This window comes from Sceloporus occidentalis, unplaced genomic scaffold, assembly GCF_023333645.1.
Source record: "Sceloporus occidentalis isolate IW3139 unplaced genomic scaffold, rSceOcc1.0.p SCAF_1, whole genome shotgun sequence".
NCBI lineage: Eukaryota > Metazoa > Chordata > Lepidosauria > Squamata > Phrynosomatidae > Sceloporus > Sceloporus occidentalis.
This window is the reverse complement of record NW_028316981.1, coordinates 21,136,373-21,151,831: the sequence shown is the minus strand read 5'-3', so window position 1 is coordinate 21,151,831 and position 15,459 is coordinate 21,136,373. Positions and strand designations below refer to the sequence as shown.

Here is a 15,459-nt window from a genome sequence, read left to right as displayed (position 1 = left end):
GTCATGTGTATTTTACTGTGATGATTCTCTGCTTCATCTCATCAGTGTACCTTTAAATCTAGCAACAATAATTTTCAGATTTTCAGTCTATGCATCCATTATTTAGTTTTCAAATGCTCATCATTTAAATATTGCTTTCCAGCTTCCTCTGAGTGTAGCTAGTATCTCTGTCTTTCTCCTCTTTGTTACCTTTTACTCCTCCTCACTGAAAGACTCTTCATATTGAATTCATTGCAGTGTGTACATATTTCAAAGAACCTGCATGGTGATTTGAGTGTTGGACTACAGCTCTGGAGACCAGGGTTCGAATCCCCATTCAGCCATGGAAATCCACTGGGCAACCTTGGGCAAGTCAAACTCTCTCTTCCTCAGAGGAAGGCAATGGCAAAAAACCCTCTGAACAAATCTTGCCAAGGAAACTCCATGATAGGCTTGCCTTAGGGTTTCCACAAGTCAGAAACGCCTTGAAGCCACACAACAACAACAATACATATTTCAATTAGATCATAATTTCCCAATGAAATTGAGTCCAGGGAGAAATGTTTCTGACTTACCTTATTCTCCCTTATCCTTATGCTAGTTAAGCACATAGTTAAACTGCGAGACTTATGATCACAAGAGGTGTTAACTAAGTTGGTTTTATTAGGGAAATTATATAGTATCAAAGAGGATAAGGCAACCATCAGCTACTAATGGTTGTCTACAATTTCTAGGATCAGAGGTATCAACATGTGTCAGTTGCTGCGAAACAACAGAGGCAGGAGGACCATCTTGCTCTGCTCAAAGCTTGGAAATAACATGTTAGAAGCGATGAGTCTCTCATGTCTGGGGTGGTGAATCCATGCCTGGTCTTAGTCCAAACTTTAAAGGATTTAAAGGATTTATCCAACATGCTGAATCTATTTGGGAAACAGGGTTTAGTCTCTTGGATAATTCTTCTCAAGTTTGGACTACAATTAGCATGGAAAACATCAACTATCACTGCTTATCAGTCAAAGTGTTACCTATATTGTGCTGCTTTCAGGGTTGATGATCTGCATCCCCCCGCCTCCAGATGTTTTTTGGTGGAAACTACAGCCTTATTCTTACCAACATGCATCTCTTTAACCAGGGAAAAGATCCTATAAACATAATTTGACTCCTAACCTGAAGGGATTTAACTCAGCTTGAATGGGATGGGGGAATCTCCCTGTTATTTCTAATCAGTGATGCAAAGTAATAATGGAATCATCTCCTTTTCCTGCTTATATTTCTAGTTTGCAAGATGAATAGGGGAAGATTCCTCCTATTATCTCTGATCATTAATTAGCAATAACAGGGGAGAAGATTCCTTCTTTTGCCCCCTCATTCTCCAATGGAATGGTGAGGATTGTGCAAAGAAACTTTCTCTGTGATGAGGGAGGCAATGGAACCATGCTCCATGAGGAACATCTTAGGGAGCTGGGTATGTTTAGCCTGGGGAAGGGAAGGCCAAGAGATGACATGACAGCCATGTTTAAACATTTGAAAGGATGTCCTATTGAGGATGGAGCAAGCTTGTTTTCTGCTGCTCCAGAGGCTAGAACATGGAGCAGTGGATTCAAACTACAGGAAAAGAGATTCCACCTAAACATTAAGAAGAACATCTTGATAGTAAGAGCCATTTGACAGTGGTGGAGTCTCCTTCTTTAGAGGTTTTTAATCAAAGGCTGGATGGTCATCTATTGGGAGTGCTCTGATTGTGTGTTCTTGCATGTCAGGTAGTTTGGACTGTATTGCCCTTGGATCTCTTCCAACTTTAGGATTCTGTGATTCTATGAACTCTGAGAGACAGTGAGAGAGAAGAACTAGATAACATCCAGGGAAGAGCTGGTGGTGCTGGGCTATTTGTTTATAGTTCAAGAGGTACAGCAATCCCAAGAAATATAGAACATGCATCCAAAGGCATGCTGCTGGTGAAGAAACAAAAATAACAAACTTCTCCATGTTCAAATGACAATAACGACATAAATGATATACTTCTCATGCATTGTTTAGGTTCTCTGTGTGTGTGTCTTCACGTGTGGTTCTGATTTATTTCAGAAATGAGCAGCAAAATTCCTTTGGGATTTCTGAACAATGAATTAAAAGTAGGTAAGTGTGGCATGAACAGACAGTGACATAACAGACACAGGGCCTTTGGAAGGGGGGGGGCAGTTTGACTGTGTATCTTTTGAATATTAAAAAAGTGAATAGAGAATGTAGCAAGGATGATGAGATAAACTGAACATTTTGGACCTGTTCTTTCTGCATGGAAATGCACTGATTGCTTCTTCTGAAACTATCAGTGGAGAGTTTTTGCCACTGAAATCTATACCTTTGTGAGGTTTGCAGTGGATTTCAAACTGGAGGAAATATGAACAAAAGCATGAATATATTTTATAAAAGTGTACAAACATGCCTTGTAAATACTTATGTAAATGTGTACATTTTGGTGGGGGGAAGACATGGAAAATTACATCTCAATTTCTGCACACAGAGGGGAAAAACCACTGTACCTCATTACTGCTAAGAATGAAAACAATAGAAGGCCACCTATTTGTGACTTCCATATGAGTTTCCTTCTGGCAAATCAATGAAAATTGTTCATGCATAAAGTAAGATATAAACCAGGACCAGCTAGGATTAACAAAAATTTGAATAAATGGAATGTAATGTGGAATGATGTTTAATATTGGGCTAGTTTGTTTGTTTTTTGTTCTATATTCTCACAGAGCTTTGTGAAACATATGACTAAATATTAGAAAATGGACCCAGAACAAATAGAGGAAGTTACCCAAATTGGGATAGCCAGCATTCAACAAAGTGCCACCATTCAAGCAGAGGACATGGATGAGACTGGTACAGAGGGCACTCACATTCATATGAGCAGCAAAATCACAACCACCTTTCAGAGCAGAGATGGCAGTGATGAAGACACCATTAGCTCCGAGACCACCGAGACCACCGTTGGCATTACATCTGAAAGGATCACCACGTACCAAGCGAGCCCAACGATTATACCAAAAATCTACATTAGCACTTCCCTTGAGAGCAATACTGAGGATTGGGAAGAAACGTTTGACATGGGTGGTCATGAAGATAGTGTTACTTCTGGATATAACCACGTTAGCACCCCTGAAGTGGTTAGCAAGTCCACTTCTGGTGATGACATCTCAGATTCCAAGGAAGACATTTTGGAGGCATCTCAAAATATTAAGTCTACAGCTTCTGAAAATGAGCATAGTGAGGAGTCCATTATCAGCACAAGCCCTGATGACAATACTAAATCTACATTCAAAGAGACTACTACAGTTCTTGAAGATATAACCATCACCACTACCAGTGGTGACACCTTCTGCAAAATGGCCAAAAATATGGCTGTTGATGAATCCATTGTGAGTGCCATTCCTGAAATAAGCACTACACCAACCATGACCCAAGAAGATCTTTGCAGTAACTTTGCCACAGGGGAAACTGTACCTCTTACTGGAGATATTAGTGATATCATTTCTGGAGAAGAGATTATCAACACACTCTCTGGAGATTCTCTTTCTGTTGGAGACACACTTGACACTGATAGTACTCTTGCCCCAATGGTGGACTTTATGGAAACCAATGGCACTGAAGAAACATCATACTCTGGGAACTGTGCCACAAAAGAAGATGATTCCACCATTTTTCCTGGAGATTTCACCAACAGTCCTAGCCCTGTTTCAAGTCCTGGTGAGAATTCCATTCATGCTTTGAAAGGAATTTCATGCTCTGACCCAGAAGCCACCATGTTTTTTTCAGACAGTGGCAATGAGAGCCTTTTTAGTGAAGATACTTCAGCTATTACTCCAGCGTTCTCAGCTGCCTTTCAACAGGTTAAAACTGTTGTCCCAGGAACCACAGTCAGCCTCTCCTCTGACAGTGACATCATAGCTGTTGAAAGTGCCAAAATGACAGTTTCTTCCAGAGATAGTCCTACAAATGGAAACATAACAGACAGTATAATTAAAGAAGCCACAACCAATGCTCTCACCACTGCTGTTGCCTCCAGTGAGATGTGCAATGTTTCTCCAGATGGCAACTTTAACATTTCTGAAAACAGGACCTCCACTATCTCTTTAGGGACCCCTAAATATGCTGTTACAACAGACTCTGGAAACTTTGCCATCGATGATGATGATGATGATGATGATGATGATGATGATGATGATGACAACACCACATTTTCTGGAATTGCCTCTACTCCTCCTGCCTCTATTAATGCGAATTTCCACATTGTTCCTGGAAATGTAAGCAACAATATTAGCACTAGAGAGACTACAACTAGTGACCCCAAAGACATGGACACAGCTTTTGGAAACATGCCAACCACAGAGACCTTCAGCAAGCCCAGCCCTTCTGGTGAAAGTACCAGCATATTGTCTTCTGGAGATGTCAGGAAGACTGAGGCCTGTAAAGAGAAAGCAATCACTATTACTGAAAATCCCATCATTACACCCAGTTCCATTCATTCCTTTGACTATACAAACACCACTGAATACATTGCTACTTCAGGTTCTGGAAATAACACAATGGAAGAAGATGGCATGGGCACTACTCCAGCAAGTACATGTGAAACAGAACAATCATCTTCTCTTGGAAAGGTCACTAACTTCATGTCTGGTGATATCCTTTATAGGAATACAAAAGACACCTTTGGAGATACCTCAACTGTTTCTTCTTTCACAGAAAGCATTGTTGATCCCATCCCTATGTGTACTAAGACTATAGCAACTCAAGGACGCCCATGCACAAACATGGCTGGAAATATTACTACCAGCTGTGGAACATCCATTATCTCTGAAAGTATAAGTATCACTTTGGATAAAAGTGATCCCTATATACACAAGATCGCTACCAATAGCTTTGGTGATTATGCCACCCCTAGAAAGAATACAGAAACTGTATGCAAAGATATCAACCATTCTCCTTTTGATTGTGGTATGATCACCACTGTATCTGCCTCATTCCAAAATGATTTTGATGATCCTGGATATACTACTACCACTGCTTTTTCCCAGGATACCTCTGGATATGCTGCTGAAACAAAACTCCAAAAATCATCAGAAACCATTACTGACAAGATCAATATGGCTTTTGGAAATGCTACCACTACTCGTGGAGTAAGTGCTAGTGCTGATGTCATCCACACGATTCCTACGACTATTGCCATTGCTGAAGGTGCTACTAAAAACACAATTCCCAACCTGGAAGACAATAACATCACCACCACAACAGGAACTGCTCTTGCTTCTCAGTGCTTTAGTGGTACAACTTCAGAAGAACACATTGCCACAGCAACATCTAGAGATCTTATGTCTAGAGAAACAGCTACAATTCATGTTGAAAATGATTTTGTTACAGCACCCTTTACTGATTCTGAGAATACCAATATCACCTTCTCCAGCAGAGATACTATTTCCTCTGCTGGAGAAGATGCTGGGGATATTGCTTCTAGAAATGTCACCACTTCTGCTAATGAAGAGCTTCCTACCACTGCACCTAACAAGGTTCCCATTGATAATTACAAAACCACTATGCATATTGAAAGGACAACTACCAACCCTAAGTCTAAAGATTCCCAAATCACAGATCCCTTTGGAAACTCCAAAGAGAGAAGCATTACTGCCTCCATCAACCCTTCTGCAATTGTTACCAGCACCAAAGAGGCAAATAACACAATGGATTCTGCACAAAGAGACACAGCCACAACAGCTATTGATAAACAATTGACATCTCAACATTCCAGCATCTCTCATGTGACCTCACCTTTAGGAAAGGATAGTAGTTTAACAGAAAGCTACACATTTAGTGAGACATCAACGTCTGCTGTGACTATGAGAATTCAAGGTAACACCAACCATGGTGAGAATACACTTCCAGAAGAATTAATAACCCCAGTTCCAAGCCCAGCTTCATCAGCTGATATCACATCTCCAACAACATCTTCCAGAGGTCAGCCTGCTCATGAATTCACTAGTACTCATGGAGATAATCATGAGATTGCCAGCTGTGAGACATCTTCAACCCACAGTATAGTATTGGAACAAAATCTGAGTGTTGCTTCAATTGATGATGACAGCAACCTCACTTCAGATACTACAGCAGTAGATTCTGCAATTTTTAAACCAGACTCTGAGTCTGCTCCTAACATTTATCTGTTTTCAAGAGAACTTGATACTGATGTAGTGGAAGACACTACCACCAGTACAGTTGATTCTTTATTATTTGATACAGCTGATAGCACAGGCACTTCCACTGATACTTCAGAGGAGAAGCAGTATGGCAAGGGAAGCTCTTCTACATGTAGTGGAACCACTACAGTCCTTGTTCATCTGAACTCTTCATTCTCAGTTGTATCTAATGTTCAGGAGGCTAGCACAGAACCAACTGTTGCCTACACCACCAATATCTCAGGGGATGCACACACTGAAAAGGTATTTGTGTCAATGCCCAATCAGATAACCACCACCCTTGAGCAGGAATCCAGCTTTATTAAAACAACAAGCAGTGGGTGTACCACAATTGAAATCACTAGACAAAATGGGAGAGCTGGGATAGAAGATATTAGTAGCTGTTCTGAAAGTGACAACATGTGGAGTGATACATCCATGAGTCCTGTGGTGGTCATAAGATCTAAGGACAATGCCAGTAATGGGGATACAATCCCTCTTCACAAACCTGTGACACCAGGGTCCATGGTAACCTCAGTTACTTCTAGAATATCTGATGTCATTGGTATACCTGAAGATGCCAAAGATAACACTGTTACCAGAGACATTTATGCAATGGAAGAAACAAACATCCTGAAACCTTCTGTTGGGACAAATGTCTCTCTTTTTAATAGATCCAGAGATCTGATCACTATGGCCTCAGATGAATTTGCTGAAACTGCCACACATTTGGAAGATGCTGTTGCCCTTGGCCCTGTCAAGGAAGCCATATCTACAGTTACTACCATTAAAGATTCTGTCACAATCACCCAAGATTTTTCTGGAGATATTGACACTCATTCTAAACATAAACTTCCTTCTATCCTTCATGACAGCCCCCAAGAGGGAGAAATTCTCCCTTTGGAAAATATTGTAGCGTATAACCTTGGGGACACCAAAATGGTAATTGATGATGAAGTCCTTACTTCTGAAATGACATCCTCTGCAGAGACCCACGTCCTTGAAGATACTATTGACCTTGTGGATAACATTATCCCAAAGGAGACTCTCAATAATGACCTTACTGTGATGACTACAGATACACCAGCTGCTTCAGGTACCATCAGTTCTCTCAATGATACTCTTTCTACTCTTGATGATGCTACTTCTGTGCCTGAGATTGCCATGAGTTCTGAAGAAATTTTGTCTTCTGGGAATGACTCCACAGCTCCCTTTGAAGCCATCATTATTCAGAATCAGACCCCATTTGCTGGGGATACTACTATTGTCCCTGGTAAGATCTTTCCTACTGGAGAAACTATTACCATTACCCCAACTTCTGAAGCAGAAACCATCACTGATTATTGTATTGTAGCTAATGGCATGGAGAATGCAGTCACAGATGATGCCAACATTCCTAACAGCCCTGAAAATGTCACTAATGTCACTGTCCCTGGCATCAGCTCTACAGATTCAGATACTGCTACCTCTATCCCACCTGACAAACATGCTTCAACCATTGCCCTGCAAGAGACAGGGTCCTTGGGAAAAACATTTTCCTCGGGAAATGCTATCAGTGTGACCACAGGAGACACCGGTGCCCATCCAGACAGCTGCATTACTACACTGGGCAGCACTCCACATCTACACAATAGGCACCCATTCACTTCCAGCCTTGATCCTGTTTCCACATCAGGAGATACTGCTAGGATATTTGAGGCAAGTGATGCCTTTGGAAATTCCATACTTCCTAACCTAGTTGCTAATGAAACTGATTCAACCATTGATGGTGGAGAAGCTAGCCCATGTAAAGATATTGCTAGCATTACCTCTGAAGTTTCCACTAATTCTGGAAGTCTGAACACCAGTAAATCTGAAGGAACTACACTTACAAATGCCCCTAAATATATCCCCATCACTTCTGAAGCCATTGTTTTGTCTGCTGGAGATAATACTATTGAACTCTCTGATACAAAATGCATATTCACTAATTCCCTGCCTTCTGGAGATATTACTGCCACAATCCTTGAAGATAGCACTATTGACCTCAATGTTCCAGAAGGTACAAACATACCCACTGCTCTTGGAGATATTCACACTACAAATGTGATTAGCTCTGGAGATGCCACCAACATGATTAAAAATAGCACTATCCCAATTGTTGGAATCACTAAAAATACCCAGTATGACACTTCTACCCCTAGCCACACAAGACCCCTTGGAGAGACATCAGCATCTGAAATGACATGTGTGCCAATGGCTAATGTGGCCACTAGAGAAACCTGTGGCACCAACGTCTCTAAAACTGTCATGAAAACAGGAAAAGCAGCTACTGTAAAGGGCAGTACTACAGCCCATACTGAAAAGCCCACCTCTACTCCTAGAGATTATACTTATGTTTCTGATGGCATCCCCCCCTCCAGAGGGAAAGTAACTGCCATGATTGCTATTTTTGAAGATGTGGGGAAACAGAATGAGAACTTCATCTCTAGAGCACCTTTTTCCTTCACAGAGACACCTGTAAGACAAGTAAATTTCAAGTCTGGAGTGAACTTTACTTATAGAGAAGTTACCAGTACCAATCCTGTACCAATTAAATGTAAAGAAGATGCTGTCTTCACCCCTGTTGCTGCTTCTACTGTTGCTGTCATTCAAGCTAGTGAAACTGCCACTTCCTATAGTAAGACCAAATCTTTTAGGAAATCAGATCTAAGTATGAGGAGTACCAGATCTACAGCAGACTCTGTTCCTGAAGATGTGTCTTGCCCAAGAGAGATGGTCCATATTTCCAATGATGTAATGTCTGGCTCCTCCTCTGAAAACACATTGAAAGGGATACCCACCATAGAGATTCCTTCTGAATTTCCTGAGGTTGGTAGTTCTCCAGTAACCACACCTTTTGAGGATACTCATGTCTCTGATAATGCCACAGTTCCTATAGATATCAGCAACAGGATAACAGTTGGCACTGAAGAGACCTCCACATCTAATGTTTACAGTGTCCTGGGAAAATATCCAATGTCAGAAGTAAAAACAGTCTCAGGAGAAATTGCTCCTACTGGCATCATCAGTTCCCCTAGAGATAACTTTTTTTATGGAGCCATTAACAGTTCTATAAACACTACAGATGTTAGTACTTTACCAGATTCTGCCTCCGAGTCCACTATCTTTCCTGCTGAAATGGCCACCCATGGGGCTCTTGTTTCCTCTGAAGAGATGGACACATCTGGAAATGCTTCCTCCAATAAAATTGTTGCCACTGTTGACATGACTTCTATGGTCACTACTACTAGCAGTATAAATTCCTCAGAGGATGTCATTTCCACACCTTGCAGTGGTAGTAATCCTGATGAGGCACATATTTCTGGAAAGGTCATCACCATCAATAGTGAAACAAGCAGCCTCTCAGCAACCACTGCCCCTAAAGGGGAAATCTTATTTGAAGATGGTGTTACTGATGCTTCTGGATATGAAAATACCTCTGAACATCTAAACATCCATGAAAATGAAACATGTGCACCAGAAAATGCATTCCCTACAGTTCCTGAAGGTGTTGCTATTGACTCTGGAAGCAAAATCATTGCTCCTGATGATGTCATCACCAATATTCTTCCCAGGTTCAGTGACATGCCCACTAGAGAGATATCCGATACTGTAGGAGCAAACCTCTTTGCCTATAAAGGAGAGAAACTCACTGCCACACCCAGAGAAACCACTCCTGAAGAGACCAGGACTGTTAGAGAGACTGAAGTTGTACCAAGAGAGACTTCCACCCTTACTCTAGGAGAGACAACCACTGTCACATCAGAAAACATTGATGGTGTCATAACAGAGATCTACACATCAGTAGAAGAAAGTAGTGCTATCACATCTGGCGAACCATCAGTTGATGCCTCTGGAGACACAAACATTGATACATTTGGAAAGATTGTTGGTCCCAGCTCTACAGACTTATCCCCAACTCAAAGAGAGGTAGGAGTTGTTAGTCCTGGAGAGAGTTATGTCTCTGCCACATATAGAGAGAGCGTCGACAACACTAGGGATGCTCACGAACACTCCTTTTCTGCTCCTGAAGAATTGCATATTGATGCTCCAAGGGAAATAATTGTTGCCCAACCTGGTAATATTACTGGAGCCACCACTAAGGAGATCTCCACTGGCATAGATGAGGCAACCACAGTCACTCACAGAAAACCATCAACCACAGTCTCAAATAAGAACCATCCCGCTGCTGCTTCTGGATCACGCTTTGCTATCAATGCTAGTAAGATTCCTCCCACTGCTTCTCCAGTAGCTTCATCTGGAATTACTTCAGGATCCCAAGATGGCACCATCAAGCCAGGTAAGCTAGACTTTATTTACAGATTTATTTCCTTTAATTTCTTAACTACCTCAGGGTGGTTATGAGGGAAAGTAGGAATCAAGGGACTGGTGAAAGCTGTGCTGGGAAGGTATACTGGACCTCTATTTTGGGATTATGGAATGATTTGCAATGGCTTGAAACCTTCCAAATGTTTAGCAATAGGAGAACCAAAAATATGTCTGCTACTCTTCATTAAGATTTTAGAATCACTGATATGTACTAAATTAGGTAGAGATTTATGTTTATATATGCAGATTATCTCAGGGTTCGTCTTGGGTTACCATTGGTACAGGTATATCTCAGTTAATGAAGTTAAAGTGTTCCTGGGTATTACCTTTTTTCACAGAACATTTGGTTTCAGAAGAAGTAGTAACTTAGATAGATAGAATTCAAAGACATAGCTGTGTTAGTCTAGAATATGTTAAGGAAAATGCAACATGGGATATACAGTGAAAGAAATAAAACATGTATGTGAGAGTCAGGATGACTCAGCAGAAGCAATTAGAAACCACACAGGTGTAAAAGGTAATGCAATTAGCAAGTCCTAAATGCCAAGGACAGAAATGCAAAGTGGATAATTGAACACACCTGAGAATTGTTAAGTGGACAAGGTGAAATGATGAAATCATTAATTGTGGGTTGAACCAAGAGAACCAATGAGAGTGGATGTACACGCCCACTGGGTGGAAACTGACAAGAGTGGGTGGTATTATCCAAGGACTATAATAATGGCTATGAATCCCAATGTATTTTGTGGGTAGTAGAGGAGTTGTATTGGATAGTTTTTGGAGCTGTATATAGTATAATAAAGTAGATCTTTTATATAAGACTACTGAGTTGTCTGGTGTCTTGGGTGAAGATACAAGAGCCAGCTGGATCCTGAAGAAGTGGGAAGACTTCTGTGGAAGCAAGAGTGAGAAGGCTTGGAGAGTTTGTCAGGGTCTTCAGCCTATTCTCTGTAACTCTGCTGCTTTAGAGCAAAGCTTTAACCACTGACCAAAACTGGTCAGCGCCGGTGCGTAACAAGGTGGTGAGTTCGAGCCAGAGGTGAAGAGCTAGAACTCCCATCATCCCTGACAGAATATTGATATGCAAAGAGATCCTGCAGCATCTTTGAGACTAAGACAGAGGTTGACAGCATGAGCTTTCCTAGATTTGAGCCTTCTTCCTCAAATACATTTGGTGGAGTGGAAAGCCCAGGGACAGATCTATATAGCAGTCTGTGTATGAGAATGTCCATAGGAATGAAAAACTTTGTGGATATGGAAATGAATGACAAGTCATCTTGTCAGGTGAAGTGCCTCTTCATTTTGTGACCTTCCTGCTCAGACTACTGAATTTGCTGTAATGGTGGCAAACAAAGCACAATTCCCCCTTTGAAATAAATCATGTGCTTCCTGTACACCTTGTTTACAAGTTGAATCATGCTCTCAGAACTCCAAGGATTGTGATTCCATCTTCAAACAAATCAGAAGGGAAAACTGACCTTTAGCTGCTGCTACAGCAAAATTATTGGTGGTGTACATGTATTTGTTCACCTGTGGAGGTTGCCCACTCCTAGCTAAACACTGACTTCCCAAAAAAAGTCACTACCTACCTCAATTACAGTATCCCAAATAACAGAGCAATAAAATAACACTGACAGAATCTTTTTTATGCTTATAAAACTATATTACAAGCTTGTATGACCATTACAGAAGCCCCAAAATTTGGTTATCATATAGCAATACACTGTAACAAATTGCTGTTCAAGATTCTTCAAAAGGTCCTCCACATATGAAGTTGACGTGAAATGTGTGGAAGGAATCCTGTGTAGCCCAGAGATGGCAAATGTGGAGTTATTCAACCATTTTGCAGTTCTTCATTCCAACAGTTTTCAATGCAAAATTATAAATGGTATGCATGCATTTATTCACCTGTGGAGGTGAACGCTTGCTAAAAGCTGACTTGGGCACACTTAAATTTCCCATCTGGGCCAGTTCAAATAAAAGTACTAGAGCTTTGCTTGGACAGTACCACAGGAATTTAAATGGGTTTTTGTACATTTAAATACACATTTTGAAAGAAACTATTCTTTCTTCTTCCTTTTTGCAGTGGTTCCTCCATCCTATTGGTCAATTATGCTTACAGGCATCATGGTCACTCTTACCCTGGCTGTAGGACTCTGCATGGTAAGTGCATGTCCTCTATATTCTGGCTTTTATTTACTGGAAAGAAGGGAGAAGGAGAAGAGGGATAAGGAGAAAGATGACTGCTGGGTGTGGGCTGAACAAACCTTAAAAGCAGTGGGGAGGAAATCTACTCAGTATGTTGATCATACATTGCATGAGGAACGATAAAGAGGGAGCCACAAGAATGCTTGTGTCTGGAAGCACAGCTGGACAAATAGTTAGAGACTGTATATATTAGTTACATGAGAGACTTTTTAAAAGTCCCTTCTGGTCCTTTCCCTGCATCCCCAACCATCAAACTGATAGAATTTTGCAGGAACAATGGACATTATCACATGTGAGGCAAAGTGTCCAAATCCCATGGATAAATGGGGTTTAGATCCCAGGAATATCCCACAAAAGTGGGATTGTTTTCAGACATGCCACACTACTTGAGGATTAACCCGACATTAACCTGTGCAGAAAGTGGGCAAAATTGGCCACTTTTTACTTTCAGGATTTTGCCCACTTTCTGCACAGGTTAATGTCGGGTTAATCCTCAAGTAGTGTGGCATGTCTGAAAACAATCCCACTTTTGCGGGATATTCCTGGATTTAAATCCCATTATCCACAGGATTTGGGCATTTCCCTCCTGTGTGATAAGGTGCAATGTTTGGGTGAGACTGACTGTATTTGGATATGTTGGGGCTCAGCATATAAAAATCATTCAGCTGGCATCCTATGTCACGTGCAGCAAAAATAGAGCATGTATGACCATGTCAGATGGTGGACCTTTTTTAGAGGAAAAATACTGGAGAACTAGAAATACAAGCAGAGAAGCACCAGCCAGCAACTCCCATCATCGATTGGCTATACTGGGTAGGGCTGATGGCAGTTGCAATCCAAACAATCTGGAAGGTCACATGTTTCTCCACTCCTACCACCTGAACCTTTTTAGTGACTGTTTTGCTTTTTCTTCACCATCATACTCTACATCGTTGGCATCTTTGCTCTCTGCTACTGTCTCCTGAGCTTAGCAATGGTAATTTGGGTGGTTTTGGTACCTTATCAGTTTAAATAGCCACTTACAGAATGAGTGAGCTGTTTTGGCCACTATATTGCCCCGGGAGGTGCACACACAGCACCTACATATATACACACACAATAAACTGGGTGACACCAGGGGTGGAGATACCACTGACCTTATTCCCACTTATTCTAAGCTATATGCAGGTAGTGCCATCTCTCCACTGATGGTGGACCTTTTTTAGGGGAAAAATACTGGAGAACTAGAAATACAAGCAGAGAAGCACCAGCCAACCATGTTAACAAGGAGCTTGTTATCCAGGGGCAGACAAGATATGCTGAGGCCCTACACAAAGTTGGGGCATTAAGAAACTAGAAAGTGAAGAAAAATTAAACCTGGTGTATCTCAGAGTACTGCATTCTGTGCTAGATGTCAGGGTTTGTACATTTGTGCTATAACCTCAAATGTTCAGAAGATATGCAATCCTGGCTATCTCCTCTTTTCTTATATTAAAGAGATAAAAATAAACATTGTCAGATCCAAACATTAAGATGTATGAAGGAATTACAACAGAAGGAAGAACTTTGGAGTTCATGCACTTGAAAATTCAACTTTTTGGCTTCACAGTTCTCCATATGACTGTACACTGAATCCAGTGCTGATACTTTTTTTTGTCTCTACCTTTCCCAGGTCATCTATTACATCACATTCTACATCCTGGTCACCTATTCAACATCCTAAATAGATGCATTCCTTCACATCTGCTTTGAAATAGGGTTGGTACAAAGTAACTGTTAGCTGGAGATGTTATGCAAAAAGTTGACTGTAGGTCTTTGCAAGGGAGGGTGGGAGAGAGAAAAAAAACTCTTGACGGGTTCCTTCTTCAGAAAGAGCAGAGCACAAAGACTGTGAATCAAAGATATCAAATGAGGCCAACTCACTGTGGAAGTGGGTTAATGTATTCATTAGTGTTATTGCTTTATATTACACAAATATACTGCTTTGATTCCACTTTAACTGCCATGGCTGCATTCTATGGAATCCTAGGGTTTGTAATTTAGAGAGGCACTAGAGCTCTCTGACAGAGAATTTACAATAGCCCCCCCCCCTGCAAATCCTAGGATTCCATAGTATATTTGGCAGGGGAGTTAACGTGGAATAACAGCACTATGCACAGTATTAAAGGGCCCAAACTCATTGCTTCTTATGAGAAAGCTGCACTGAAGAAACAATGCAGTTTGACACCACTTTAACTGCCAAAGCTCAATACTATGAAATGAGCCAGCAAAACCACTGATCATGTTGGGGCCACATGCCAGCGGAGGGATGTTCCTGTCCACCTTATGCCCCTTACCCCAAGTTTGCCTAAAATCAGTTGGTTTTGTGGGCCCATAATGTTCCCACAGTTCACCATTTTTGGGGGTGGGCGGGATTTAAACGTAGAAAGATTTTCAACTGCAGCAAGACTCTACTATTGTAATGGCAAATCTGTACTGCATAGCTGCTTACAATTTCTGCTCAGTATTGGGACTCTTCCACACTACAGCAGAGGTTCCTAACCTGTGCTCCAAGGAGCCCTTAGGGTTCTGCATGCACTTCCCAGATGGTTCACAATCACTCCAGGAAAATGAAAGAAATAAAAATTGAATGGAATTAAAGAATAAGAATATATTCTTATATATACTCCTAAACATCATTAACTTGTAAGACATAGGATATGCCTCTTAGAGGCTCCGC

The 15,459-nt window shown here is 41.2% G+C and overlaps 1 protein-coding gene across 1 annotated transcript; it reads left to right on the top strand.

The window, feature by feature from the left end:
• Positions 1-2,765: 2,765 nt before the first annotated feature.
• Positions 2,766-14,463, top strand: LOC149321098 (uncharacterized). The gene is made up of 6 exons (XM_089491241.1): positions 2,766-3,498; positions 3,562-4,171; positions 4,349-6,512; positions 6,777-10,524; positions 12,640-12,716; positions 14,413-14,463. Exons 1-6 carry the CDS (start codon positions 2,766-2,768, stop codon positions 14,461-14,463), a joined length of 7,383 nt encoding a protein of 2,460 aa, XP_089347367.1.
• The last annotated feature ends 996 nt before the right edge of the window (positions 14,464-15,459 follow it).

What these genes read in the sequence shown, in the direction of transcription:
- LOC149321098 (XM_089491241.1), top strand. Translation starts at nt 2,766, where the DNA reads ATGGACCCAGAACAAATAGAGGAAGTTACCCAAATTGGGATAGCCAGC. An exon ending in ACCTCTTACTGGAGATATTA is followed by an intron (nt 3,499 to 3,561) that starts GTGATATCATTT and finishes TTTCTGTTGGAG; the next exon opens with ACACACTTGACACTGATAGT. An exon ending in TGGCTGTAGGACTCTGCATG is followed by an intron (nt 12,717 to 14,412) that starts GTAAGTGCATGT and finishes TACCTTTCCCAG; the next exon opens with GTCATCTATTACATCACATT.